The 27,149-nt window shown below is 46.4% G+C and overlaps 1 protein-coding gene across 1 annotated transcript in view; it reads left to right on the top strand.

The window, feature by feature from the left end:
• Positions 1-27,149, top strand: part of SNRNP200 (small nuclear ribonucleoprotein U5 subunit 200) — an 83,437-nt gene that overhangs the window by 7,658 nt on the left and 48,630 nt on the right. Inside the window, exons 3-21 of the mRNA XM_056571354.1 lie at positions 5,298-5,469; positions 5,607-5,799; positions 6,020-6,075; positions 6,159-6,257; positions 6,662-6,814; positions 7,645-7,744; positions 12,748-12,884; positions 13,555-13,638; positions 13,736-13,909; positions 14,001-14,138; positions 14,229-14,384; positions 14,482-14,652; positions 14,761-14,954; positions 15,037-15,160; positions 15,273-15,422; positions 15,518-15,628; positions 25,285-25,416; positions 25,538-25,726; positions 25,900-26,097. Of these exons, the coding sequence (XP_056427329.1) occupies positions 5,298-5,469; positions 5,607-5,799; positions 6,020-6,075; positions 6,159-6,257; positions 6,662-6,814; positions 7,645-7,744; positions 12,748-12,884; positions 13,555-13,638; positions 13,736-13,909; positions 14,001-14,138; positions 14,229-14,384; positions 14,482-14,652; positions 14,761-14,954; positions 15,037-15,160; positions 15,273-15,422; positions 15,518-15,628; positions 25,285-25,416; positions 25,538-25,726; positions 25,900-26,097 (2,731 nt within the window). The remainder of the gene's footprint in view (positions 1-5,297; positions 5,470-5,606; positions 5,800-6,019; positions 6,076-6,158; positions 6,258-6,661; positions 6,815-7,644; positions 7,745-12,747; positions 12,885-13,554; positions 13,639-13,735; positions 13,910-14,000; positions 14,139-14,228; positions 14,385-14,481; positions 14,653-14,760; positions 14,955-15,036; positions 15,161-15,272; positions 15,423-15,517; positions 15,629-25,284; positions 25,417-25,537; positions 25,727-25,899; positions 26,098-27,149) is intronic.

The following is a 27,149-nucleotide window of genomic DNA, read 5'->3' on the forward strand; positions in this document are numbered from 1 at the left end:
TAGGTTGGAGACAGCCGAGAAGAACGGACCATTTATTCCAAATGTGCGGAGAGTATTCATTAAAAATGGCCAACTTAGCCTGTCAAAGGCTTTCTCAGCATCAAGGCTGATAATTACCCCGGGCATGTTGGTCTTGTTCAACATATCTATTATATCCATATTCCTTCTCGTACTGTCTCCCGCCTGCCTACCCTGTATAAAACCCACCTGGTCCCTGTTGATTAAAGAAGGGAGAACCACCCTCAGACGATTGGCCAATAGTTTAGTAAATACCTTTAGATCCGAATTAAGCAGGGAAATTGGTCTGTAATTTGCACAGTCTGTTGGATCTTTATCTGATTTAGGCAGTACGGTAATATATGAGCCTAGCATGGAGGAAGGTACAATTGCATTCAGCATAAATGAATTAAATAAAATTTGCATGTGTGGAGATAAAACTTCGATAAAAGTTTTGTAATAAGAGTAAGGTAGGCCGTCCGGTCCAGGAGATTTACCATTGGGTAGCTGCTTAATTGTATCATGGATTTCATCCAAGGTGATCGGGGAATTTAAAATTTGTAAGTCAGACTCCTTAATCCTCGGTAAGCCACAATTATCCAAATAATTTTGAAGAGAATCTCTTTCCTCGGCTGTGGGAGGTAGGGAGGAAGGTAAATTATAAAGTTTAGCGTAAAACTCCCTAAATAGATCAGCTATACCTTCAGGGCTATAGACTAAGTGACCACTATTATTTTTTACTGCAAAGGGACTAGATTGTGAGGGCTGAGAATTCAGTTGAGAGGCAAGCAGGGTGTGTGGTTTATTGGCCCTAGCATAATATTTGTGCCTGGAGTAGGAGACCAGTTTTTCCGCCACATTCATCTCCAAATCCTTCAATTCATTACGTATCTTAGTTATTTTACGCAGTAGTGAGACTGTGGGGTATGTCTGTAACCTAATCTCCAGAGCTTTTAATTTGTTTTCTAGTTCCACTGTATTCTTTAGTAGGTCTTTTTTGAGCTGGGAAGCCAACGATATACATTGACCTCTTATTACTGTCTTATGGGCCTCCCATAAGACCGAACAAGATGAGACCGTCCCTATATTTTGTTCAAAGTATTCCTTAATGCACGCCCCCAATCTATCCCTATTGTCCGCTTTCTTCAGAAGAGATTCATTTAATCTCCAGTGACAAATTCTTCTTGGGATGGAAGGGTCGGCTAATTCCAACATGATCGGTGCATGATCCGACCACGTAATCGGGAGTATTGTTGAGGTTTTGGTTAACCTATAGGCCAGGATATTCCCAAAGAACATGTCGATTCTCGAGTGTGTTGTATGTGGATGGGAGTAAAATGTAAATTCCTTAACATTAGGTTGAAGGGAACGCCATAGGTCATATATATGGTGTTTCCTTATAATCCTACGAAATAATTGAGATAAGCGAATTGTATTTTGTGGGGGTATTGGGTGATTGACTGACGTCCTGTCTAATTTTGCGGAAAAGGGAAGGTTAAAATCACCTCCTATCAATAATGTTGTTGGAGGCAACCTGGACAACTTGTTAAGTACTCTACTTAAAAATGGAATTTGGCTATGGTTGGGTGCATATAGATTGCAAAGTGTCATAGGTGAGGAAGACAAACGGCCGGTAAGAATGATATATCTACCATGTGGATCTAGATAGGTAGTGTCAACCTGAAAGGGACATTTAGAGGAAATCAGTATGGCAACACCCCCCCTTTTCCTGTCTTGATTAGCTGCATATATCTTTGGGTACTGTTTCAATGCAAAATTGAAGGAGTTTGGATCACAATGGTGAGTTTCCTGTATAAAAGCAATATCAACCTCTCTCCTCTTAAGTTCTTTGAGTAATAATCGGCGCTTAACATCCGTGTTTAGCCCCTTAACGTTGTATGACATTAACTTAGCCATATCTTGGTTTTAAGGAGAGAGGGATTTACAACCACACAGAAAAGTACCAACCCTCCCGGATTGACCAATACCGAAGAACCCTCTGCCCTCGTGTAACGTTGGTGTGTGTTCGTTACCGTAAAGCAAGCGGGGATGAAGAACACCTTGTCATCCCAGACATTCCTGTGGTTGAAGGTTAAGGTGGGGACCATGCACTTAAAGAAAAAAAGGAAAAACATTAGAAGCAAGAAGATATCAATACAGGTATAACAACTATCCTGAGAATTAACTCTCTAACGATATCCAGTATATTCTCCTTGGATATAACTTCGAAGAATTTCTACCTAATACTCGCGCCTGAGGCACTATGGGCTCAGGGATGAGAAAAATTCTTCTATAATAGGGGGAGAAAGCGTATATCAACAGAGAAACTAAGCTAGTCTAAGGAAGCTAGCTCCAAGCTGTACTTCAGTTAAGCATGTAAAACTAAGAATCCTAACTATCATAACTTGAATAAAGGACATTAGACTCAAAGTTTTTTTATATCAATGCGGTCTAATATTACTTGAAATATATACTATGGGCCTGCCTAAAGCCATTTTTACAAAGTAATGAGGACTCAAGGATGCTATGTGGTACACTAAACTCTATCACTAAGAGTCAATATTCAAAGCAACCTCTACTCAAGATAGTCCATCACGTTGGGACGGACAGCCATTTTCAGGAGGGCGAGGTTGTGGTTTTCTATTCCTCCGCGGAGTCACCTTCGTCCAAACCGGAGGAGGAGCAGGAGGCGGAGGCAGGAGTTCCCAGTTACTCAGCTGTGGGACAGGGATACCCAAAAATCCACAGAATGAAGAGAGATCCTGTGAAGTCTTCAGTGTGACGCTTTTCCCATTCTTTCTTGCAGTGAGGCTAAATGGAAAACCCCAACGATAGACTATGTCCTTTTCTCGTAGGATCTGTAATAGTGGTTTCAGTTGTCTTCTCTTCTGTAGCGTTAACCACGATAAATCTGGTAGCAGTTGTATTGCAGCACCGTCAAAATCAATCTCTCTGAGATTTCTGGCTTTGTTCATTATTTGTTCTTTCAGGGTATAGTCCGTGATGCAGCATATTACATCCCTCGGATAGGGTGAGGAACCTTTTGGTTTAAGTGCTCTATGAGCTCTGTCCATTTGAATTCTATGATCCGAGGGTGCATTTAGGACAGTATTGAATATTGCTTCCAGCGTCGCCTTTAAGTCTTCCTCTTGAGTTGCTTCCGGCAATCCCCTCACTCTAATATTGTGTCGACGACCTCTGTTGTCCAGATCCTCCAGATGTCTTTGGTAGTCGCTGAGGGTTTCGTGTTGGGCTGACACTGTTGTTTGCAGTTGGGAAATGTATTTTCGAGTTTCATCGTGTTCACTTTCCACGCTATCCACTCTCTGATTAACCGACCGTATATCCTGTCGTAAGTTTGCCATCTCAGACTTAAAGGTTTGCTTTATGTCCATCAAGAATCCATTAAAATAATCTATAGTAGGAATCTGGCTTAGGTGGGCTTTCCACTGCCCTTCATTATGCTCAAGTGGAGTATCTTCCGGTGACTCAGGACCACATGGGGACCAAGCAACTTGATCTGCTTTTTTCCGCAGAGGGGAAGTCGAAGGGGTAAATGCGTCAGTTTCCCAAGTAGTTGCTGAGGACAATGTCCTTTTTGCAGTAGGTTGTGAAGTCTTGGGCTTCCTCTGTTCCTTGGGGTCAAAGTCCACAATTTGGATGGATGTGTGCGGTCCCGTTGAGCTTTTCTTGTTATCTGGAGTGGACCCTTGTAAAGAGGACTTTGATTTTGTAGTATCAAGATTTTCCTTAAGTTCTTCCGCCACCATTAGAAGTGAGTTGTCAGAACAAGCCATCATTTCCGACTTTTTGTGCATTTTCGTGACGGCTGTTGTACCTTCAGGTAGATCTCGGATCGGATGAAATCTGTTATACAACCTTAAAGGATTACTTTTTAATGGAGAAGTAGGAGCGCTGTATGTCTGTAGGTTGTGGCCTCCCTGGATATTGGCGTCAGAGCACGTTGAGTGCGGTATAGACACAGATCTGGAGCGCAGGAATCTCAGCTGAGGCGATGGATTCTTTTGCTTCTTGTTCTTATTTTGTCTTCCCATGAGAGGTGTACAAGGGAATAACAGGTATTATAGTTATTTGCTTTTTTTTTGATTCCTGGACTATATTGTAAAAGTTGTATAATAGGATATTAATTTGGCTATTATTTGGTAGGTATGAACATGAGCCCCTACTGTCCTTAAAATTCTGCAGTATGAATATATTCAAGGATTCCCTCAAGGTTAGGTTAGTAAGTTGAAGGAAAAACACAGGTAGAGAAAATCTTATAATTTTTAGTAGAGAGGAGCAATTTACATTTTCACCACAAGGTGGCAGTCAGTCCCCAGTAAAAAGAGCAGCTAGATGAATTGCATGAAAAAGTATAGAAAATACAGCTTCCAGCCAAGTCAGGAACTCGATGCAGTATATTTTCAAGAGCACCGTTTTATCCTCCCAAGCCAGATCTATGCTAATTAGAGTGAAGTTGTATAGGCAATCACATATCACCAGAAAGACTTTTATGGTGGCAAAGGTTTTCAGCAGAGACTATGTTCACCACCACTTCCTTCTTCTGAGCAGCAAAAGTCCCCTTATTATAACAAGTTCAGCTTGAGGCTCTATGACTGTGACTTGCTGTCACTGCAATTCTGCCTCACAATCCTGTATCCTCCGATCTACCAGTGAACCTGGGACCCGAGTGGAGTCACTTGCTTCCTCCCAGCACAGGGGTTTTTATAAAGATGGTGCCCAGAACCCTCCTGCAAGGAGAGTTCACTGCGCTCCCCAGCACACTTCTCCCTGATCTGCCTGACAGTACCGGGTTCCCAGTGTAGAAGGTGAGTGAACAGCAGACCTTCTCTCTAGCTTCTCTTCACTTTGGCCCCTTCTGTACCTGTTTATTAGTTGTGATCCGGGGCTGTCAGCTCTCCTATACCTCGTGGTGCTGTGTAATGGCGGCGGCCCACTGTAGAACCTGCAGGGACCTTCTCCCCTTCTCAAGCCCAGGTGGATCGTTCTTTATCTTTTCCAGGTGGATTTTTTATTAACTGGGTTTGTCAGGGAGGCAGGGGGCACAGAATGGACTTCGTCTGGTAGCTTTAGGCAGGCTAGGAACCGCAATATTACAGCTGTGGAGCGGAGCTCAGCAGACGTGCGTCCTACTCCATTGAACTCCAGCCACGCCCCCTGAAATATTGTATTTAGACGTTATCATTGGTCTTATGATTTCTGATATTCGACACCTCTCAGTTCAGAGTGATATAGGATAGAAAGTGTCTCTAATTGTATAATGTTATTTGCACTTGTAGGAGGAGAAAGAGAGATGAAGACAGACATGACATAAACAAAATGAAAGGTTTCACCCTTTTGTCAGAAGGAATTGATGAAATGGTGGGAATTATATATAAACCTAAAACCAAAGAAACTCGTGAGACCTATGAAGTTCTGCTCAGTTTCATACAGGCGGCACTGGGAGACCAGGTACATTTAATTTTTAATTTATATTGTTGCCTTTATTTTCTCCCTTTAAACATTTTATATGTGCTTGAGGAAGTAGTTTATGCAGTAGCACTGAGACCTCTTATGTAAATGTCTGTATTGTGTTTTTTTTGTATCAGCCAAGAGACATCCTGTGTGGTGCTGCTGATGAGGTCTTGGCAGTGATGAAAAATGACAAGCTGCGGGACAAGGAAAGAAGAAGAGAAATAGAGCAGCTTCTGGGGCAGACAGATGACACACGGTACCATGTGCTTGTAAACTTGGGCAAGAAGATAACAGATTACGGGGGCGATAAGGAAATTCAAAATATGGGTGCGTATTAGAATTAATAACTCTTTTATGGTACTATTTTTCATACTTCATTTACTGATTTGTACGGCTTTGGCACAGAATTGGTCTGCAACTTGTGGTGACGTCCCAGAATGATTGCCACTTTCTGCCACTATCACAAAACCCATAGTAACTGTGGAGTCCTCCATTTAGTGTATTCATAATTTATATTATAATTGGTTTTCCTTTTATATATCTCCAGATGATAATATAGATGAGACCTATGGGGTCAATGTGCAGTTTGAGTCTGATGAAGAGGTAAGTGATTCATGCAGAAAACAGAGTAGACTGTATCCCACAGGCCTGTTTTAGATGTAATTTATGTGTTTCCTCTCCTGTAGGTGGGCGATGAAGATGTATATGGTGAGGTTAGAGATGAAGCCTCTGATGATGATATGGATGGAGACGAAGCTGTTGTCAGAGGGACACTATCTGCTAATGTAAGAAGCCAAGGATCTCTTACAATTTTAATTACTTTTAGTATTGTTTGCTGCAGCTTGAAGATTGTCAAGGAGTTTATTTATTTTTTTTTATTTTTTTCTAGAAAGCCAGTGGTTTTTCCTGTCTGACTTAAACATGGACAAAAGTTACCGGGGTTGTTCTGGACTGGTAGAGATTGTTGCCTTCTTCCTAAAACAGACCCATACCTGTCCATCTTGTACTATACATAACCTATGGATAGATGTGGGGCTGTTTCTGGAAGTCATGTCTTTCTAATCTTGTACAGCCCTTTTCGCCTGGGAGATATTATATAGTTTTCAAGCAAATTACTTTAATGTCTTATCAATGCAATGGTTTCCTGGCTGCAAAGTTCTTGATGGCATTTATTCCCCTTTTCTCTCAGCTTGTGACATCTGGAGAGCTTATGAGTTCTAAGAAGAAGGATCTTCATCCTCGAGACATTGATGCTTTTTGGTTGCAGAGGCAGCTTAGCAGGTTTTACGACGATGCCATTGTCTCCCAAAAGAAAGCAGATGAGGTTCTGGAGATCTTAAAGGTATGCAATTATCTTGTGAATTTCATTCATAAGATAAAAATGTCCAATGATTAGTAAATCTGAAGCCTTCTTGGCCATCAGGGACACTATAAATACAATGATCTAGTGTTATAGGGGTTATCCACCATAAGGTGATTTTAGTACTTACCTTCTAGCTAGTAATGGACATGCTTTGGAAGGATCCGTCCTTGTCTTGGGCTAATTGGCCATGTCCTTAGTCCCGCATAACCATGCTGCATTTATTTTGTGAACTGGTTTTCTGTTGGAGTTCCCTCCAACTACAAGTCCCAGGATCCCTTGAGTGTGAGGTCACTTTTCTCCTTCCCACACATCAGCTACCCCACCCATTAAAGCACACCTGGGACATTTCCTTTCTGCCCTGTGGAGAATACTCCCCCCACCACCCACCCCACTAAGCAGTTGCTCCACCCATTGAAGCAGACAGGCTCCTTTTGAACACTTGACAAGTGATGTCTAAGGCCGCACTGCAACCTGGGAAAACCTGACAAGACATTTTGTATGCTGTTAAAAATAAACAGCAGGGCACATAAGAATTGTGATAGCAACCACCAAACAGACACTATATATTATGAACTACACTAACTTTACAGCCCCTGTAGCATAGTCAAATGGAAAAAAAAATCCTGGAATACTCCTTTAAGCCACAGTTGTATGCATGTTACAAATAGTCTAAAAGATGCTGTACAACAGCAATTAAAAACTCATTAATCCTTTTGACTTGTTAGTCTGAGTATTGTTCTATATCAAGATTGTCGCCATTTAGAATAGTAAGTTTAATGTGAATAATTACGTTTACCTTTTATCCTCAGACTGCTGGAGATGATCGTGAATGTGAAAATCAGCTAGTCCTGCTGCTAGGATTCAACACATTCGATTTTATTAAAGTACTGAGACAGCATCGCATGATGAGTAAGTATTACTTTGCAGCTGGAACCCAGATTTATATTATTAACCCCTTAAGGACCAAGGACGTACTGGTATGTCCTGAGTCCTCTCCCGTACTATAATGCAGGGGCCATGGCGTGGCCCCGCGTCATAGCGGGTTGGGCACGGCACCTAGCAACAGCCGGGACCCGTGGCTAATAGGGCACGGCACTGATCGCGGTCCTGCGTGCGATTAACCCTTTAGATGCGGCGTTCAAAGTTGATCGCCACGTCTAAAGTGAAACTAAACTGCTGCCGGTTAGCTCGGGGCTGTTCGGGATCGCTGCGGCGAAATCGCGGTATCCCGAACAGCGGTAGGACAAGAGGAGGGTCCCCTTGCCTGCCTCCTGGTGTCTGACCGCCGAATGACTGCTCAGTGCCTGAGATTCAGGCATGAGCAGTCAAGCGGCAGAATCATTGATCTATGTTCTCCTATGGGATAATAAAGACCAATGTAAAAAATCAGTGTGTGTGCAGTGTTAGTCCCCTATGGGAGCTATAACACCGCAAAAAAAAGTGGGGGGAAAAAAAAGTTAATAAACATCATTTAACCCCTTCCCTAATAAAAGTTTGAATCACCCCCCTTTTCCCATTTAAAAAAAAAGTGTAAATAAAAATAAGAATTATAAAAACATATTGTTAATTAAACCACACGGTCAATGGAGTACACGAAAAAAAATTCCAAAGTCCAAAATAGCATATTTTTGGTCACTTTTTATATCATGAAAAAATGAATAAAAAGCGATCAGAAAGTCTGATCAATACAAAAATGGTACCGCTAAAAACTTCAGATCACGGCGCAAAAAATTTGCCCTCATCCCCCCTCATACGTGGAAAAATAAATAAGTTAGGGGTCAGAAATTACAATTTTAAACTTATACATTTTCCTGCATGTAGTTATGATTTCTCGAGCGCTTCATTGGGGGACACAGGACCATGGGTATATGCTGCTTGCCACTAGGAGGCTGACAATAGGCAAAAAACAAAAGAAGGCTGGCTCCTCCCTGCAGGATATACCCGGCTCTGAGCAACTCAGTTTTAGCTTAGTGTCAGAGGAGGCTAGACACAGATCTGGAGCTCTCCAGATCTGGTCTTTATTCTTTAGTTTTTTTCCTAGTTTCAGGGAATAATTAGACTTTCTCTCCCTTTTTTATTTTTCTAGCGTGGGGTGACAGGAGCGCGTTGCCGACTGCTCCCCCACATGCGAGCTAGTGGCACGATGCATTATGAATGGGCCGTTAACCCCTCCTCGCCAACAGCAAGCGCCTGGTGGTGTATCTAAGGTCCGGGTCCCCCTATCACCCCTGTTCGCCATGTCGGCTTAAGGCGGGTGGCACTAGCTGGTTGAAGATTTCAGAGGTAAGTTGTGGAGTCCCTTGGGTAAGTATAGGGGACCCAGCTTTCCTGGGTTTGCGGGCGGCGCAGTGCCCGTCCTCATTGCAGAGGGGCGGGGGGCGGGGGGCTAGTTCCCCCGGCTCCTCTGCAGGTCCGGAGCTGTGGGCTGTTTGCTAATTTAGCCCGCGGCTCAGGCTTGCGCATAGCTCCGCCCACTCGCTCGGCGGTGGGCAGACTCGGCTGATCCGGAGCTGCGGGCTGTAGCGACAGTGCCCGCGGCTCGGGCCTGCCCCCAGCTCTTCTGCTCAGCTGGTGAGCGAAGCTGCGTGCTGTGACTAATTTCGCCCACGGCTCGGGCCTCCGCTTTGCTCCACCCACCGGCAGGGGGCGAGTTTTTCGAGCAGCGTGCCGTTTCTGGGCCCAGCCACTCTCATTGCAGCACGCGCTCCATCCTCCTATTTTCGGGGAGCGTGCGCATGGTATGGGCTCGCTCCTTGTCTGTTTGTCTCTGGTTGTCTGACTTACTAATGCTTCTAATGTCCGACCCCAGCCCCGACCCTCCCCCTTCCCGGCAGGGTACCCCTGCGCTGGTCACATACTTTGCCTGCTCAGTCTGCAAGGTTAAATAACCAGGCAGTTCCTCCGAACCCATCTGTACGCTCTGCGCCTCCTTGCGCCCAAGTACTGTCCTGCCTCCCGCCCAGGGTGGTCCTCCGGATGGCGGTCGGTCTGATCCCGCTCCGGAATGGGTCTCCTCCTTCTCCCAGTCCATGTCCGAATTTGTGTCTGCGTTGGGGCGGTCCTCCTCGCGCTCTTTCGTTCAGGAGTTCCCCCTCCCGCCCTGCCCTTCGGCCCTCCCGAGACCGCTCGGGGCGCCGTTCCTCTCCCGAGTCGGACCGTCCGGGGCCTTCCCACCGGAGTTCTCGCTCCCATTCCGACTCCTCTAGGCGTCAGCAACGGTCGCCAGGAGTCCGCTCCCGGTCCCCTCGTTCCAAGTCTTCCTCCCCTCGCTCCGGAAGTCCCCTGGAGCGCTCCCAGTCCCCTGGTGAGCAGGCAGACTCTGATTCGGATCACTCTGACTCGGAAGTGACTTCCTGTATGTCACACATGGTGGACAGTTTGGTGTCGGCAGTGAGGGACACCTTCCACTTACAGGACCCGGAAACCTCTGGGGCCGCCCCAGAAGTCTCCTTCCACCGCGCTCGCAGGCCTCCCCAGGTCTTCAGTCCCCACACTGAATTTGATGAGCTGTTGGAGGCGGCCTGGAAACACGCGGACAAGCGCTTACATGGGGTCAAGAAGCTCCGGACTCTCTTCCCCTTCCCGCAGGAGCTAGTTATCAAGTGGTCCTCTCCTCCAACTGTGGATCCTCCTTTGTCTCGCATGTCCAAGTCGACTACCCTGCCTCTGTGTGACGCGGCCTCCGCCAAGGATCCGTCGGACAAGCGCATTGAGTCCCTGGCGAAATTCGCCTTTGAGGCGACTGGTTCGGCTTTGTCCCTGGCTTTTGCCTCCACCTGGGTGTCCAAAGCCCTGTCTATTTGGGCCGGTCAGCTGCGCCAAGGGATCTTGGCGGGTGCCCCCTCCAGCGACCTGGCGGCACTAGCTCAACAAGTCGCCCTTGCAGGTGACTATCATTGCTGGGCTTCCTTGTAATCTGCCTGCTGCACGGCCTTCGCCTCGGGCAACTTGGTGGCCCTCAGGTGCTCCGTGTGGCTTAAGGCTTGGAATGCCGATGCGGACTCTAAGCACTCCCTTACTGAACTTCCGTTTCAAGGAACTCGGTTGTTTGGCAAGCGCCTTGACGAGATCATCTCGGAGGCCACGGGGGGCAAAAGTTCCCTCTTGCCTCAAAATCGGCCGCGCCGTTCGAATCCGCGGCGAAGGACTTTTTCCTTTCGCCCCTTCCGTTTCTCGGGCCGCACGGATCGGCCCCAGGCCTCTGAAGAAAAGAGGGCCCCCTCCTTTAAGGCTCGTCCCTCCTGAAAGTCGGGCCCTCATTCCAACCGCCCTTCTTCTAAGTCGGGGACCCGCAAGCCCCCCACGGCATGAGGGTGCACCCACATCCGAGCCTTTTCCTCGGGTGGGGGGGGGGACGCCTGTCCCTTTTTCGGCCGTTTGGCTGGCGCATGTTCAAGACGCTTGGGTTCGGGAGGTCGTTTCTCAGAGTTATCGCATAAAGTTCGCTTCTGTGCCTCCGGGATAGTTTTTTTCGGTCCCGCCCTCCTCGTTTCCCGACTCTGGCGGCAGCTTTTCAGGTGGCCCTCCGCACTCTTCTCTCCCAGGGCGGGATTGTTCCGGTCCCTCCTCAGGACCGCTTTTCGGGGTTCTACTCAAACCTTTTCGTGGTCCCAAGAAAGATGGCTCGGTTCGCCCGATCCCAACCTGAAGCTCCTGAACCGCCATGTGCGCCTCAGGCTTTTTTGGATGGAGTCTCTGCGGTCTGTTGTCGCCTCCATGGATCGAGGGGAGTTGGAGGGCAGGCTTGGGCCACAAGGTTTTGCAGGTGGCGTTTCGGGATTCCGACTGAACTTTTTTCTGTCGGGGTTGGTTTGCCCTGCCCAGGGACTGCTTTAGGACGTCCCATGGTCCTGTGTCACCCATTGAAGCGCTTGAGAAAAGTAGAATTTTGGACTTACCGTAAATTCTCTTTCTCGGAGCTTCTATTGGGGGACACAGCACCCACCCTTTGTTTGGTTGCAGCCAGCTGGGTTCTGCCCTTTCCGTGGCGAGGGGTGTGCCCCCCCCCTTTTTTTGGTCAGTTTTTCCCCTTTTCTGGGTGTTGTGTTCGACAGTTTTTTCTGGGTTGGCTCTCCTTCTGCTTTGGGACTAAAACTGAGTTGCTCAGAGCCAGGAGGCGGGTATATCCTGTCGGGAGGAGCCAGCCTTCTTTTGTTTTTTGCCTAGTGTCAGCCTCCTAGTGGCAAGCAGCATATACCCATGGTCCTGTGTCCCCCAATAGAAGCTCAGAGAGAGAGAATTTACGGTAAGTCCAAAATTCTACTTTTTTTCTAGAAGTAATACAAAATCAAACCTATATAAGTAGGGTATAATTTTTTAATTGTATGGACCTACAGAATAAAGATAAGGTGTCATTTTTACCGAAAAATGTACTGCGTAGAAACGGAAGCCCCAAAAAGTAACAAAATGGCATTTTTTTCTTAAATTTTGTTGCAAAATTATTTTTTTTCCCCGTTTCGCCGTAGATTTTTGGGTAAAATGACTGATGTCATAACAAAGTAGAATTGGTGGCGCAAAAAATAAGCCATAATATGGATTTTTAGGTGCAAAATTGAAAGGGTTATGATTTTTAAAAGGTAATGAGGAAAAACGAAAGTGCAAAGAACGGAAAAACGTTCGGTCCTTAAGGGGTTAATTATTAAAAAAATTCTCTATTTTAGCGGTTTCTAAAAATGACTACTGTAAAGAAATATTTTAAAACAGTCACTAAGATGATATTTCTGATTTCACTCTGATAAACCAAACATTTAGTGTACCAGTTAATAGACATTCTATGGATTTATACTCTGCGAAGGAGTTCTCAGCACCTGGACCTCCACTGATTAAAGCTTCTGACATGTCACTATGAAAAGTTGTCTTTATTTTTTTTAAGTAAAAATAATATACATTGGAATGTCTTGGTTTTTTTTCAGTTCTGTATTGTACGCTGTTGGCCAGTGCTCAGAGTGAAGCCGAGAAAGAGAGAATTATGGGTAAAATGGAGGCTGACTCAGAATTATCCAAATATTTGTACCAGCTTCAGGAAACTGAAAAGGAGGACCTGATTCGGGTGAGTGGTGAAGGCATCAGGGATAGAGAAATGTGCAGTTTTGACAACAATATTCAACACAAGTGTGCATGCAAATTTAAATAGTGGATAGATTACCAGCTCTGCCTGATCAGCTCTATACAATCTCTTGAGTGGCTAAAGGAATGCATAATAGCCCAAGATTTTGTGGCAGAGGCAGCCCTGACTGTTATTCAACCCTTTAAAGGAGTGCTCCGGGATATAAAAATGTATCCCTTATCCTAAGAACCCCCTGTGATCTCCTGTACGAGGCCCCGGCTCTCCTTCTAAATGGAGGGTGTACACCACGGCACAAAACAGCAGCCAACACGCCCCCTTCATGCAGCTCTATGTGAGAGCCGGAGACTCCAGAGTGTAGTGCTCCAGCTCTCCCATAGAGATATATGGAGGGGGCATGTTGGCCGCAACTTTGTGTGTTGGTCAACACGCCCCATTCGGGAGGAGGACAACCGGTTTGAGACTATTATCTTTTAAGGAAACTTATCTTGCTACTATGTTAATAGTGGTGGATAAGGTCAAGGTTAGACTGTGCAAGAGCCTCTCTTAGGTGGTCCACATATTGTTGGGTTGAAAACCTCCATCACCTCTGCCTCCTTAGCTTTGCTAAAGGGTTTCCTCACTGTCACTCATGCTAAGCTTAATTTGTCTTTAGGAGGAGCGCACCCGCAGAGAAAGGGTGAGACAGTCACGTGTGGACACAGACTTAGAAAGCATGGAGATGGAGCAAGGTGGGGAGGTAAGTTTATAAAATTAAGGAAAAAGATTCTAAAGGGAAACACAAATGCATTTATTTTTTCTTTGCTGTAAAATCCTAAATGTTCTTCTCCTCTCAGTCTTTCACTCCACGTCAAGTCTTGGACCTTGAGGACTTGGTGTTTGCACAAGGTAGTCACTTCATGGCAAACAAGCGTTGCCAGCTTCCTGATGGCTCTTTTAGACGACAAAGAAAAGGTTATGAGGAGGTTCATGTACCTGCACTAAAACCCAAACCCTTTGCAGCTGATGAGGTAAATGGAACGTGATTTGAATATTTTAATATATTTTTTTATATTAAAAGAAATGAAGGTACTATCAACTTTTTATCAAATTTTTTTATAGCAACTTGTGCCTATTGAAAAACTTCCAAAATATGCCCAGGCTGGATTTGATGGATTTAAAACTTTAAACAGGATACAGAGCAAACTTTTCAAAGCTGCACTAGAAACAGATGAGAATCTCCTGCTTTGTGCCCCCACTGTGAGTATTTTATGTTCTTTACACTGAGAGTAGTAGTACTCAACTTTGTCAATAAAGGGTCTTGACTTGGCTCTAATATTTGTTTCTTAGGGTGCTGGTAAAACAAATGTAGCTCTCATGTGCATGTTGAGGGAGATTGGGAAACACATTAACATGGATGGCACCATCAATGTTGACAACTTCAAAATTATCTACATTGCTCCCATGCGGTCTTTGGTACAAGAAATGGTGGGCAGTTTTAGCAAGGTAGGAAATAAATCTGTATTTGTTTTATATATTTTTCATTCATGTGTTGCACTATCCCATGGGTTGGTATTTGTAACACTTATTCTTCTCTGTTCAGAGATTATCTACATATGGAATCACTGTGGCGGAGTTGACAGGTGATCATCAATTGTGTAAAGAGGAGATTAATGCAACCCAGATTATTGTCTGTACACCAGAGAAGTGGGATATCATCACCCGTAAAGGAGGCGAGAGAACTTACACTCAGCTTGTTCGTCTGATTATCCTGGTTAGTTCTTGCACATTTAGCAGCTCTTTGCTTTGCACCGTATCCACATGATTAAATATATGGAAGAGCCATGCAATTGACTTTTAACATTGCCTTTTATTTCTTCAGGATGAAGTACACCTCCTCCATGATGACAGAGGTCCTGTGTTGGAATCTCTAGTTGCCCGAGCTATCCGTAACATTGAGATGACCCAAGAAGATGTGAGGTTGGTGGGTCTTAGTGCCACACTACCAAACTATGAAGATGTAGCTACTTTCCTTCGTGTGGATCCAGCTAAAGGGCTCTTCTATTTTGACAACAGGTACTTTTTGAGTTTCATCATCTATCATTGTCTTATACCCTAGACATTATATATATTTTTTCCATATTTTTTTGCTTCATAGTTTTCGTCCAGTTCCTCTGGAGCAAACATATGTTGGGATTACAGAAAAGAAAGCTATCAAACGTTTTCAGATCATGAATGAGATTGTTTATGAGAAGATTATGGAGCATGCTGGGAAAAACCAGGTTTGTTTGCTGTCTAAAGTAGAAACCATCTCTTAATATATCATCAACCAGATGCATAGTGTTCCTCTAAATCTATATGAATATGCTGAACTCTGCATACTTTTTCTCCTAGGTACTGGTTTTTGTTCACTCCAGGAAAGAAACTGGTAAAACCTCCCGTGCCATCAGAGATATGTGCCTGGAGAAGGATACATTAGGTCTGTTCCTCCGTGAGGGTTCTGCATCTACTGAGGTGCTGCGTACAGAGGCCGAACAATGCAAAGTAATTAACCATCCTCTTGCTCTGTGACCCCACTCTGATTTTATTTTCTACTTTTTGTAATTCTGTATCTAAAATCTATATTTTTTTCTATATAGAACCTGGAATTGAAGGATCTCTTGCCATATGGATTTGCTATTCATCATGCTGGTATGACTCGTGTCGACAGGACCCTGGTGGAGGATCTGTTTGCTGATAAGCACATTCAGGTGAGCATGTTTCATTTAACAATAAACCCTCAAGCAGAAACATATTTACAGATTAAAATTCTTTCAGCATACCATGGTCTTCCCAGGAATATTGTAGCTTTAAACCAAATCAAAGATACAATGTTATGGGCAACTGGTCAACTTTTCCTCTGCACAGATTTTGCTTAATCTCCCCTATTGTTGTTTTTATTAAAAAAAATTTTTTTCTCATTTTGAGTTCACGTTTTGAGGCTTTGAAACCAATTACCAAGAGTTTCCATAGGGTTATGGTATCAAAATACAATGGTTTCCATTGACAATGTTCATTATGGTACAAATTAATATTGTTAACTTGAGGGGCCACTGTATTTCTCGGTCGCTCTTCATTGCGGGACACATAACTGATGGGTATATGCTCTTGACACTAGGAAAAAAAAAAAAGTCGTCTCCTCCCTGGCAGGATATACCCGCCCTCCTGCAGTGAAGTAATCCGTTATATCTAGTGTCAGCTAGGAGGCAAGACACAGGTCTGGGAGCTCCCCAGACCTGGTCTTTTTATTATTTTCTAGTAAGGGCTGTTTAGTCAGATTCTTTACTCCCTTTTGTTTCTTTTGTTTTCAGGTGGGGGTCCAAGGGCACGGCGCTACCTGCCCCCCCACCCCCACCCCAATATGCAGCTAAGGGGCACGGGACTTAGCAGTATGCACCGTTAACCCCTTCCCGCCAACGGCCAGTGCTTGGAGGTTGTACACTGGGTCCGGTTCCCCCACCGACCCTGCTCGCCCCGCTCTCCAGGGGGATATACCTGCGTGTAGGCATGGTTTGGACCTGATATCACTGTGCCAAACCGTGAGCTCGACGGTCACTCATCCCACAGCTGCCGCGGCAGCTGCTGACTCTCTGACACCCCACTGCTGGTAGTCTCCTTTGGACCCATACCAATACGCCAGACAGTGGTCTGAGTGGTTTACTTCACCGCCCGTCACACATCACACGGCTGATGTATCTGCTGCTCCAGTTCCAGTACCTCACTGCTGAGTGAGGTGACTGATGGCCTGTCTGGTTGTTTCCTACGGTCCCGGACCAGTAGGCCAGATGTGGTCGGCACAGTTACCTTCACCGCCTGTCATACGACAGCTGGCTGATGTCTCTGTAGCTGAAGTTTCGGTTCCTCACTTCCGTGCGAGGTGCCAACCATATGTCTCATTGTCGTCTATGGACTCATACCAGTAAGCCAGATAGTGGTCTGCTTGGGTTTCTGCTCCACCTACCATACATCACATGGCGGGTGTTTTTGCGTCTGGACTTCCGGTGCCTCACTGCAGGGTGAGGTGTTTGACAGCATGACTCGCTGTCCATTCTGGTTCCATGCCAGTAGGCCAGACAGCGGTCTGCATGGTTTACTAAATCTCACAGTTATTGTATCTGCTGCTGGAGTTCCGGTACCTCACCGCTGTGTGTGGTGCCCGACTGAGTGTCTTGCGTTCCACTATGGATCCATTCCGGTACGCCAGACAGTTGTCTGCATGTCTGCCGCACGACCTCTCTCCCAAGGGGTGGGTTTCTCGGCCTCCCCGCCCTCCCACCTATGGCACAGGGCACAGTTATGCCTGGGGGAGTTCTTGTTCATCCAGGCTTCTATCTACACTGTTTCCACCGCTTTCGGTCTTTCACCTCGGGGCTGCTGCGGACGTAGCCAGGTTTCCCGTACCTCACTGCTGGGTGAGGGTTCTGGAATATATCCCTACAGATTTATGGGATTGAGGCCAGTCGGGACAATACCTTGTCTGTTTTTTTTTTTTTACGGCACCAGGGCGCCCCTTGGTTGGGCCGCACTCTAGTACCCCACCATCTGGGGAAGGTTGACTGGAGTGACCCTGGGTGCTCAGGTCTCCTATACCTTTCGGCCAGACTGTTTTTCCTCATGGCTCGCTACTACGTTGGGTCACCTACTGTACACTTCCACTGTGGACGGTAGTTCAGGTTACCCACTGCCGTGAGATGGTTTCGAGGTAGTCGAAGGCCCCTTGGGCCTTCTACAAGGCACCACGTACTTGGGTTACAGGGTTGCTTTCTTGGACAGGTCCCTCTCTGTATGCCTGTGAATGCCTGCTCCTCTGTCTACAGGCTAGTATCCCACTCCATGGTGTGTTTCTGTATGCTGGACCCGCTGTGGCAGTTGTCCCTTTGCCACATAGCCAGACTGGATCTGCATGGTGTTCAAATCCACCTGGTTACCTCCCCGGGTCTTCTGATACGCAGCCGCAGTCCGGTTTCTCTCTTTCCAGGTGCAGATCCGCAGAGTGTGTACCTTGGGGGTTCTTGTGGCCCCTTCTACCTGTCAGCCACACTGTGCCTGTGTTTTTGTCCTACTCCACACTCCTTTTTCCTTTCCTGAGTCTGTGGCCGTAGCCTTGGTGTCTGGCACCATTAGGAGATTAGTTGTGGGCTTCTTTTCAGCAGGTCCCAGGGACTTTCTCAGCAATGGAAGCATCACTCTGTTCTTGTTTCTTTTAGTTGCAATGTCGTTCTGCTAAGGGCATACCTCCCTTCCTGCTTGTCCTTTGCATTTCTGCGGTTTACTTCGTGTCTGCAGTCCTAGTACCCCACCGCTGTTGGTGGGCACCTATGTCTGCGTTCCTACATATGCTAGGACCACCCTGTAGGTGTGGAGCCCACCTTCTTTTTGTCCGGTTAGGTGTGCCATGGGGCTTCTGGGGATTTTTGTTGTCGCAGTTCTGCGGTAGTTGAGCACTTCTGTTCTGCCATGGGGCCTGCTGGGGCGTCGGTCAGTTCAGCTCCTCCCTATGCCTCCAGGTGTGTTCTAGGGTTTTCGTGCCGAGAAGGCTCAGGTACCTACTCCTCACTCTCTGGCATGGCTCTCCACACGTTTTGTACTTGAGTTTTCCTCTCGTCCACCCTTGTTTTCCCTCTTCTGGAGGGACTATTTTGTTATTTTCTGCCGCCCAGATGTTGTCGTCTTGCTGTTCCCACTGTATAGGTGGAGTGTCTGGCGGGGCCCTTGGTTTTTGCTGCCTGCTTTACACAGGGCCCCCCTGTTTTCCTGCCTAGGCTTGTGGGCTTCCTGTCAACTTTCGCAGCTTGGCTCTCTCCTCTGTTAAAGTTTCTTCAGTCTGCCTGGAATGGGTCTGTTCTTCCTTCCCTTGTCTGTGTCAGTTTTACTGCACTAACACCAAAGTCGTCTGGAGTCAGCCTTCCTGTGCACAGACCCTGAGAATTCTCAGTGGGTTCTCATTTGTTTCTCCCTCCATTCCCATTCTGGCGGGATGTTTTCTTTATTGTTCTCTGGTCTGTTCGGATCTTCGGGTCTAGGACTGGTTGGTCTCCTTGGCTTGGACTCTGTCCTAGGATGCTGTGGTGTGCCTTCTTCTTTTTTTTTTTAAGGAGTTTCTTCCGGTTCCTTGGGCCAGGGTGACGGTTCAGGCCTTGGGCATGTGTAGAGTTCCGGCCTAGACTCACGCTTTCTTCCTTTGGGGTCTAGGTCCTCCTGAGTTGGAGGGCGATCACGTAATCCGAATTACCCCAGTACGGCTCTTTAGCCTTCTGGATGCTCATGGCGGGCCCCATGAACAGCGTCTTTTTGGGCCTGCAGCTGTTTCGGTCTTTGCTCTCATACACCGGCCCTTTCCAGATCAGCATCCAATCTTTCCCTTTTTCCTGTGGTTCCTTTTCTCTCTGTATGACCCGGGAGTCTTGGGTCTCTATAGGGAGTGGCCTATTCCTTGGCATCCTAGTCCGTTTCCTTAGACGGGGGATCTTCCGGGAGTTCTATTGCTGGGCCTTGTGTGTCTCTGCCTGGAGGGCTCGTCCGCAGGCCTTGTGGAAACGTGAGTTCAGTCTCTGGACTGACTCCTTTTCTCTGGTGGTTGGTTGTTTTCCCACCCTAGGGGACTGCTTTTGTACGTCCCATCAGTTAGGTGTCCCCCAATGAAGAGCGACTGAGAAAAAGAGATTTCTCCATCGGTTCCATTGGGGGACACAAACCATGGGTATATGCTGCTGTCTCTAGGAGGCTTGAAACTATGGCAACAAGAAAAATTGGCTCCTCCCAGCGGGGTATACCCACCCACAGGCACCTGAGGTAATCAGTTTTAGCTTAGTGTCTAAGGAGGTGGACATGGTCTGGAGTTCTCTCCAGACCAGGTCTTATGTTTTATTATTTTCCTAGATTTAGGGATGTTAGTTTTTTTTAATTCCTTTTTCTTTCCTGTTATCAGGTGGGGACTCGAGAACTGCGGTTCACTGTTTCCCCATTGTGATTGTGTGGGCAGGCATCTTGGATGTTCTGTTAACCCCCTCTCGCCAACGGTCAGCGCCTGGGGTTGTACCTCATGGGACCAGGTCCCCCTACCTCCCTGCTCGCCTCGCTCGCACATGGTAGCCCGGCATGATGCAGGGGACAAAAGCTGGCTGAAGACTTCATTGTGAATACTTCATGAGGTAAGATCTTCTTCTTTCCATTCCGTATGGAGTCTCTCCGTTCGGTGCTGGCGTCCATGGTTCAGGGGAGTTTTCAGTGGAGCCCATAGAGAAAAGGAGATTTTTATGCTTACCGTAAAATCGCTTTCTCAAACGATCCATTGGGGGACACAGCTCCCACCCTTTTTTGTGGTGTTCCTATTTCAGTTATCTGTCCGAGGGTATGTTCAGTTACCTTTTTTCTTCTGGTTGCTTGGACAGTTTGTGGTTTTTCTCTTGACCTTGACCTGTCGCTCTTCTCCTATTGCTCTGGGACTAAAACTGGCTAAAATTGGCTCACTTGAATGAATAAATTCAGCCCTTAAATTATATAATGTCTGGGTCTCCAGATAGAGTTGGCAAGTTGTCGGTGTATATACAGGCTAGATTCGCGCTCACTACATAGTGAGGAGATAGTCATCCTGATGGATAGAGCGCGTGAGATAGAGGACTACATGGGAGTGGACGGCTCATGTGCGCCCGGACCTCCGATGCACGAATTACGTGTGAGTCGGTCTCCCCGGCAACAGGCCATGTGGGTAAACAACATCATCAGGTGACCGGCGATCACATGACCACGGATTAGTCCGGAAGCAGCGCATGATCAATGACGGCACAAGGCACAGACGGCAGCTGCGAACGGAGGTAATTGGATGTCTGGAGATGGAATATGATTGGCTAAGGGAATTTTGGCGTGTGACATCACAAGTGAACACGCTAAATGATTGGGGATGCTATGTTTTAAAGATCTCATTGGTGCAATAATTAGAGGTGGTCCCGCTACCATATAAATAGAGCTGTATCACAAACCACACTCATTGCGATCAGTCACTCTCCTGATGAAGCCACAATAGTGGTGAAACATGTCGGGGTGTGACAGCATTGTATTTTAAATCGTAATACCTTTGTTCTCCAACTCTAGTAATAACACTTAGAGTCCTGTTACATTAACTATCCGCAACCACAGTGCACAGTGGGTTGCGTAGATTAACCCTACAACTATAGTAACCTAGAACATTCTAGGTACAGGAGAAACTTTGAGGCTCTACTGGCTCACTCAGTACCAGAGTATATACAATTCCCATGAGTAAGGCTATACCCCTGGGAACAGACCTGGTTTACTGACAGAGACATATGAGATTATTGCCCCTTTAGTAGGGAACTCTCAGTTAAAACTTGTGATAGTGATACAAATCACATATTTGGGGTCCACAGATGGTATTGTGTTTTTAAATAAGTTTTTCTCACTTATGATTTTCACAAATTAATTGAATAAAAGTTTTATCCTATATTTAACACATGATAAAATAAGGTTTTTGTTAACCCTTTGGGTTAAACTGTTGTTAGATATTAGGTACCTTTTACATGTGTTATGGGCCAATTTAGTAGTTTCTTTCCTCGGTGAACATCAAGGATGCCTACCTCCACATTCCAATATTCCTGGTCATCAGCGGTACATCTGCTTTGCAGTTCCGGACGGCCATTTTCTATTGTGGCTCTCCCTTTCGGTCTGGCCACTACTCCGCGGGTCTTTACCAAGGACCTGGCGCCTGTGATAGCCCTTTTACGGACAAGAGTTGTTTCAGTGATTCCTTACTTGGACGACCTCCTGATCAGAGCTTCAACCAGGGCCCAGAATCTGGGGAGTCTTACTCTCAACCTCCAACCCTTGTCTCTCTTCGGTTGGATGGTTAATCGTGACAATTCCAACCTCTCTCTGGGGTCTCCAGTTTGACGCGGCCTCTGCCTGCCTGCCTTCGACTCCACCGTGAATTTGGCTGACTCTCTTGTCAGGCTGACTCTCTTGTCAGGAGCATCCTGCTCCAGTTTCCCTTCGCTTTTGCATGAATGTCCTGGGTCTGTTGGTGGCGGCTGTGGAGGCCGTACCATTCGCCCAGTTTCATCACCGACTTCTTCAACTGGTGATTCTCTTCCGGTGGGACAGGTCTCCATTGTCTCTCGACCGCAAGATCGTTCTCTCACGCCGGTCTTGTTGGTCCCTCTTATGGTGGCTTTGTTTCCCCCTGCTTTTCAGAGGTGCTCCTTCCTGCCAGTCTGTCGGGCTGGGGAGGTGTTTTCAAGGACCGGCCAGTCTGGGGCCTTGGTCCGAGAAGCCCTTCTCCCCATCAACATGTTGGGACTAGGGCAATTCTGTCTTTGCTTGCTGCTTTGGGAAATTCTCTTCTGGGCGGAACTCAGGTTTCCGGCCATCTCAGCGATCTTCATTCGGACGAACTGGAAAGTGGTCTGTCTCAGCTGGTCCTCAGCCGTCCAAGGCGAGTGGTCCCTACATCCGGAGGTTTTTTCAGTGACCTGCACCCACTAGGGCGCTCCTGGCGTGGACTTCTGCAAGTCCTGCCACAACCGAAGCGTTCCTCTTTCTTGGTGGGGCTTTGCCCTACCTTTATCTGGCTCTTGGTCGGGCCTGGCTCTACCTTATCTGTTTCCTCCCCTTCCTCTCATTCCAGAGTCCTGAGGAAACTCACAGCAGAAGGCGTTCCCGCCATTCTTGTGGCCCAGACTGGCCCCGGAGGGTCGTGGTCAGGCTCCTAACGACTTACCGCTGCGCCTTCCCTCTCGCCCAGACCTCCTATCTCGGGTCCCTGTGCCACCCCTATTTACCGTCTCTGCTTTTTATGGCGTGGCGGTTGAGACCGCGGTTTTAAGGACCCATGGTTTCTCAAGTGGTTCGCACCATGCAGAGGGCTCGCAAGCCTTCCTCTGCGAAGATTTACCACCATACCTGGCGGTCTTATTTTCGTTGGTGTGGCCTTTTTCTCCGGTCGTGGTTTTCCTTTCCCCAACACCATCTCCCTTTCCAGTCGGGGCTGGCCCAAAGGTTGGCTCTCAGCTCCCTTTAGGGTCAAAGTTCGCCCCCTTTCCATTATTTTTCAACGTCCTCTGGCGTCAATTCTCATGTCCAGACCTGCTTCAGTGAGTGGCACACGCTGCCCCTCCTTCTTGGTTCCCTTCTCCCCCTTGGGACTTACACTTGGTCTTAGGTGCTCCTTTTGAACCTCTCACAGGGACATTTCTCTTCGCCTCCTTCCCTGGAAGGTGGCGTTCCTTAATGCTCTTACCTCTGTTAGGTGGTGTCGGAGCTGGCAGCTTTCTCCTGCCCTTCTCCCTTCCTGGTTGTATACCGGGACAAGCTGTTTTCCGTCCAGGTCCGTCGTCCTTACCTGAGATGGTTTAGACTTTTTCATCTCAATGAGGACATCGTCCTGCAGTCTTTTTGTCCGGCCCCTTCTCATCCCAGGGAGCGTTTGCTCCACAAACTTGTTGGGGAGGGGGCTGTTCGGACTTCAGTCTCTCAGTCACTTTTTCCTTTCGGCAGTGTGACGCCTTTTTTTTTTCGTTTTCCCGGAAGGTCGTCGTACAGGACGACCTGCTTCTACGGCCACCATTTTTCGGTGGATCCGGTCTGCTTACCACTGCAAGGGGAAGATCCACCCTTCAGGGTTTTGGCTCATTCATCCGTTTTTCGGGGCATCCTGGGCCCTCCGCTACGTGGCTTTGGCCTCGCAGTTCTGTAAGCGTCCATGTGGTTGTCTTTGCACGCTTTCACAAGGTCCTACCAGATTCATACCTTTGCATCAGCTGATGTTCCTCTGGGCCGTAAGGCGTTGCAGGCGGCGGTGGTCCAGCCGTCCACCTGACTGATTTCCTTACCCACCCAAGGGACGGCTTTGGTACGTCCCATGGTCTGTGTCCCCCAATGGAGCCGATAGAGAAAACGAGATTTTTATGCTGACCGTAAAATCTCTTTCTCGAAGGATCCATTGGGGGACACAGCTCCCACCCTTTTTTCTGGTGTTCCTATTTCAATTATCTGTCCGAGGGTGTGTTCAGTTAACTTTTCTTCTGGTTGCTTGGACAGTTTGTGGTTTTCTCTTGACCTGTCGGTCTTCTCCTATTGCTCTGGGACTAAAACTGATTACCTCAGGTGCCTGTGGGCGGGTATACCCTGCTGGGAGGAGCCGACTTTTCTTCTTGCCATAGTGTCAAGCCTCCTAGAGACAGCAGCATATGCCCATGGTCTGTGTCCCCCAATGGATCCTTCGAGAAAGATTTTACGGTAAGCATAAAAATCTTTATTTCTTTTTGTACTCTCCGTTAAATCTTTCTCGTAGCTTTCATTGGGGGACCCGGCACCCACCCATTCTTCCTCTTTTTTCCGGGCGATTCTTTACGGCTCTTGGGTTGTTTATCCAGGATTCCTTTCTAGGGTCCTTCGGACGTATTTCTTTGTTGCCTTCTCCTACTGCTTTGTGACAAAACTGATTACTTCACGGCAGGTGGGCGGGTATATCCTACCAGGGAGGAGCCTACTTTTTTTTCCTAGTGTCAGTGCCTCCTACGCCTCCTAGTGGCAAGAGCATATACCCATCAGTTAGGTGTCCCCCAATGAAAGCTACAAAAAAGAGATTTTTTTTATTTTTTTTTCTTTTTTTAAGGTTTTTATTTTCAAACAATAAAACAGAATACAATAGAATGATTATGGCATGGGAAGAAAGCATACAAGTAGGCATATCAGTCGATAGAATGGTAGTGGCTACCTCTAAGGTTTGCATAGGACTGCAAGGTCCACACTGAACTCAAAACAATGCTAAGGCAATTATGGAAACAGTTCAGCAAGTAACAGACATTGCAAGAACCACCCAACAAGGAGGGTGGGATAGGCAGTGTTCCACATAAGGGAAAACCATAACAATATTCGAGAATGGCTCTTGTTTTGACAAACAGGCGAGTCCAACAATGAGGAAGAAGAAGAAAAGACAGACAAGAAATCAGGATAGACGAGGCAGTGAAATAGACCCAAAATAAGAAAAGGAAGGGGGGGAAGGAATGGGGAGAAGAAAAACAGAAGAGCATAAGAGCAATAAAGACTACAAACGGACATGGGGAGACAACCAGAAACAATAGGAATAGGGGACACAAAAGACAGTCAAATGGAGGAAGGGCAGAGGTAGGGAACATGAGAGGGACCAGGAGGAGGTTCAAGAAAGAGATATTTTACGGCGAGTACAAAAAAAATCTCCTTTTTGGAACAGACTGTGTCAGGAAAATCTCGCCTGTATAAGGGGGTGATCATCTTACAGGTGGTCTCATACATAATATAATTGTGAAATATGCTGTATGGATTCTTTAGTTCTCTGTTGATAATGGCCTGGTACTAACTGGTATTTTGGTTGCAGGTTTTGGTCTCCACAGCCACGCTGGCCTGGGGTGTGAATCTTCCAGCTCACACAGTCATCATTAAAGGGACTCAGGTTTACAGCCCAGAAAAGGGCAGATGGACTGAGCTGGGAGCCCTAGATATCTTGCAAGTTAGTATTATTGTTTGATACTTTGACAATTTCCTTTGGATAATGTCTTTATTACTTCACAGGGTGTATAACCTGAAACTCGCCCTTGAATAACTGCTGTTTTATTTTATTTTTTTTTAAGATGCTGGGTAGAGCTGGGCGTCCTCAGTATGACACAAAAGGTGAAGGTATCCTCATTACATCACACGGGGAACTGCAGTATTATCTCTCTCTCCTCAATCAGCAGCTGCCCATTGAGAGTCAGATGGTGGCCAAACTCCCAGACATGCTAAATGCAGAGGTGGTCCTTGGAAATGTTCAAAATGCAAAGGTAAATGTGTTTGCTTTTGTACTTATGGGGATCATTAGGCAGTAGGTGAGGCGGAGAACAATGTAACAGGTGGTTAGGTTTCCTACAAATGAGATGACCATTGTATAGGCCTGTTCACCAATACATATAAAAGGTTGAATAACTAATCTCTGTTAATGAACATTATTTCTTAGGATGCTGTGAACTGGCTCGGTTACACTTATCTATACATACGTATGCTTCGTTCACCCAATCTCTATGGAATTTCCCACGATGATGTAAAATCTGATCCCTTACTGGAGCAAAGACGCTTAGACTTAATCCACACAGCAGCTCTTATGTTGGACAAAAACAATTTGGTCAAATATGACAAGAAGACTGGCAATTTCCAGGTAAAAATAACACTGCAATGTAGGCTGGTAGCATTAGTAATAAAATAAATATTTTTGTCTTAAAGGGAATGTGTCATCAGAAAATGACCTATTGTTTAAATCAGGTTTTTAGGTTTACCATAACTTGTAAGATTTTTTGATGTGTTTTCTAATTTCCCATTTTACTATATATATTTTATAATAATCCTGAAATCTTGCAGTTTGAATTCTGCCCACTATGCATAATTGGGCACTGTAAGATACAAAAACTTATATGTTGTACATCTTGGCAAAACATTAACCTTTTTGATATACTTCATAAGAAAATTTAATTTCCTTTTTATAGAAATTATGGCTTTGTCCAAGCTGAAGCAAAAGCATGGACAGTCCAGTAAGTGAGGGTGGGCTAGCACTCCTCTGTGCTCTCTCCTGTCTGATAGCACTACTCTGTGCTCTCCTGTCTGATACCGCTCCTCTGGGCTCTCTCCTGTCTGATAACGCTCCTCTGGGCTCTCTCCTGTCTGATAACGCTCCTCTGGGCTCTCTCCTGTCTGATAACGCTCCTCTGGGCTCTCTCCTGTCTGATAGCGCTCCTCTGGGCTCTCTCCTGTCTGATAGCGCTCCTCTGGGCTCTCTCCTGTCTGATAGCGCTCCTCTGGGCTCTCTCCTGTCTGATAGCGCTCCTCTGGGCTCTCTCCTGTCTGATAGCGCTCCTCTGGGCTCTCTCCTGTCTGATAGCGCTCCTCTGGGCTCTCTCCTGTCCTATCAGACACACAGAGGTGCTAGCCCACCTTCAGTTACTGGACTTTGTCCATGCCTGTGCTTCAACTTGCACAAAGCCATGATTTTATAAGCAATGATTTCTATAAAAAGGAAATTAGATTTTCTTATGAAGTATATTACAAAGGTTAATGTTTTGCCAATATGTACAACATATAAAACGTTATTGAATCTGACAGTGCCCATTTAAAACTAAACTGAACATTCCTGTTCTTCACAGAGCCAGCTGTTTTATATATTTTTAACTCTTATAGAAGTTTGTGGAAGTTGTGGAAACGTCGTAGCACTGTGAG

The sequence above is a fragment of the Hyla sarda genome, chromosome 4 (genome assembly GCF_029499605.1).
Source record: "Hyla sarda isolate aHylSar1 chromosome 4, aHylSar1.hap1, whole genome shotgun sequence".
Taxonomy (NCBI): domain Eukaryota; kingdom Metazoa; phylum Chordata; class Amphibia; order Anura; family Hylidae; genus Hyla; species Hyla sarda.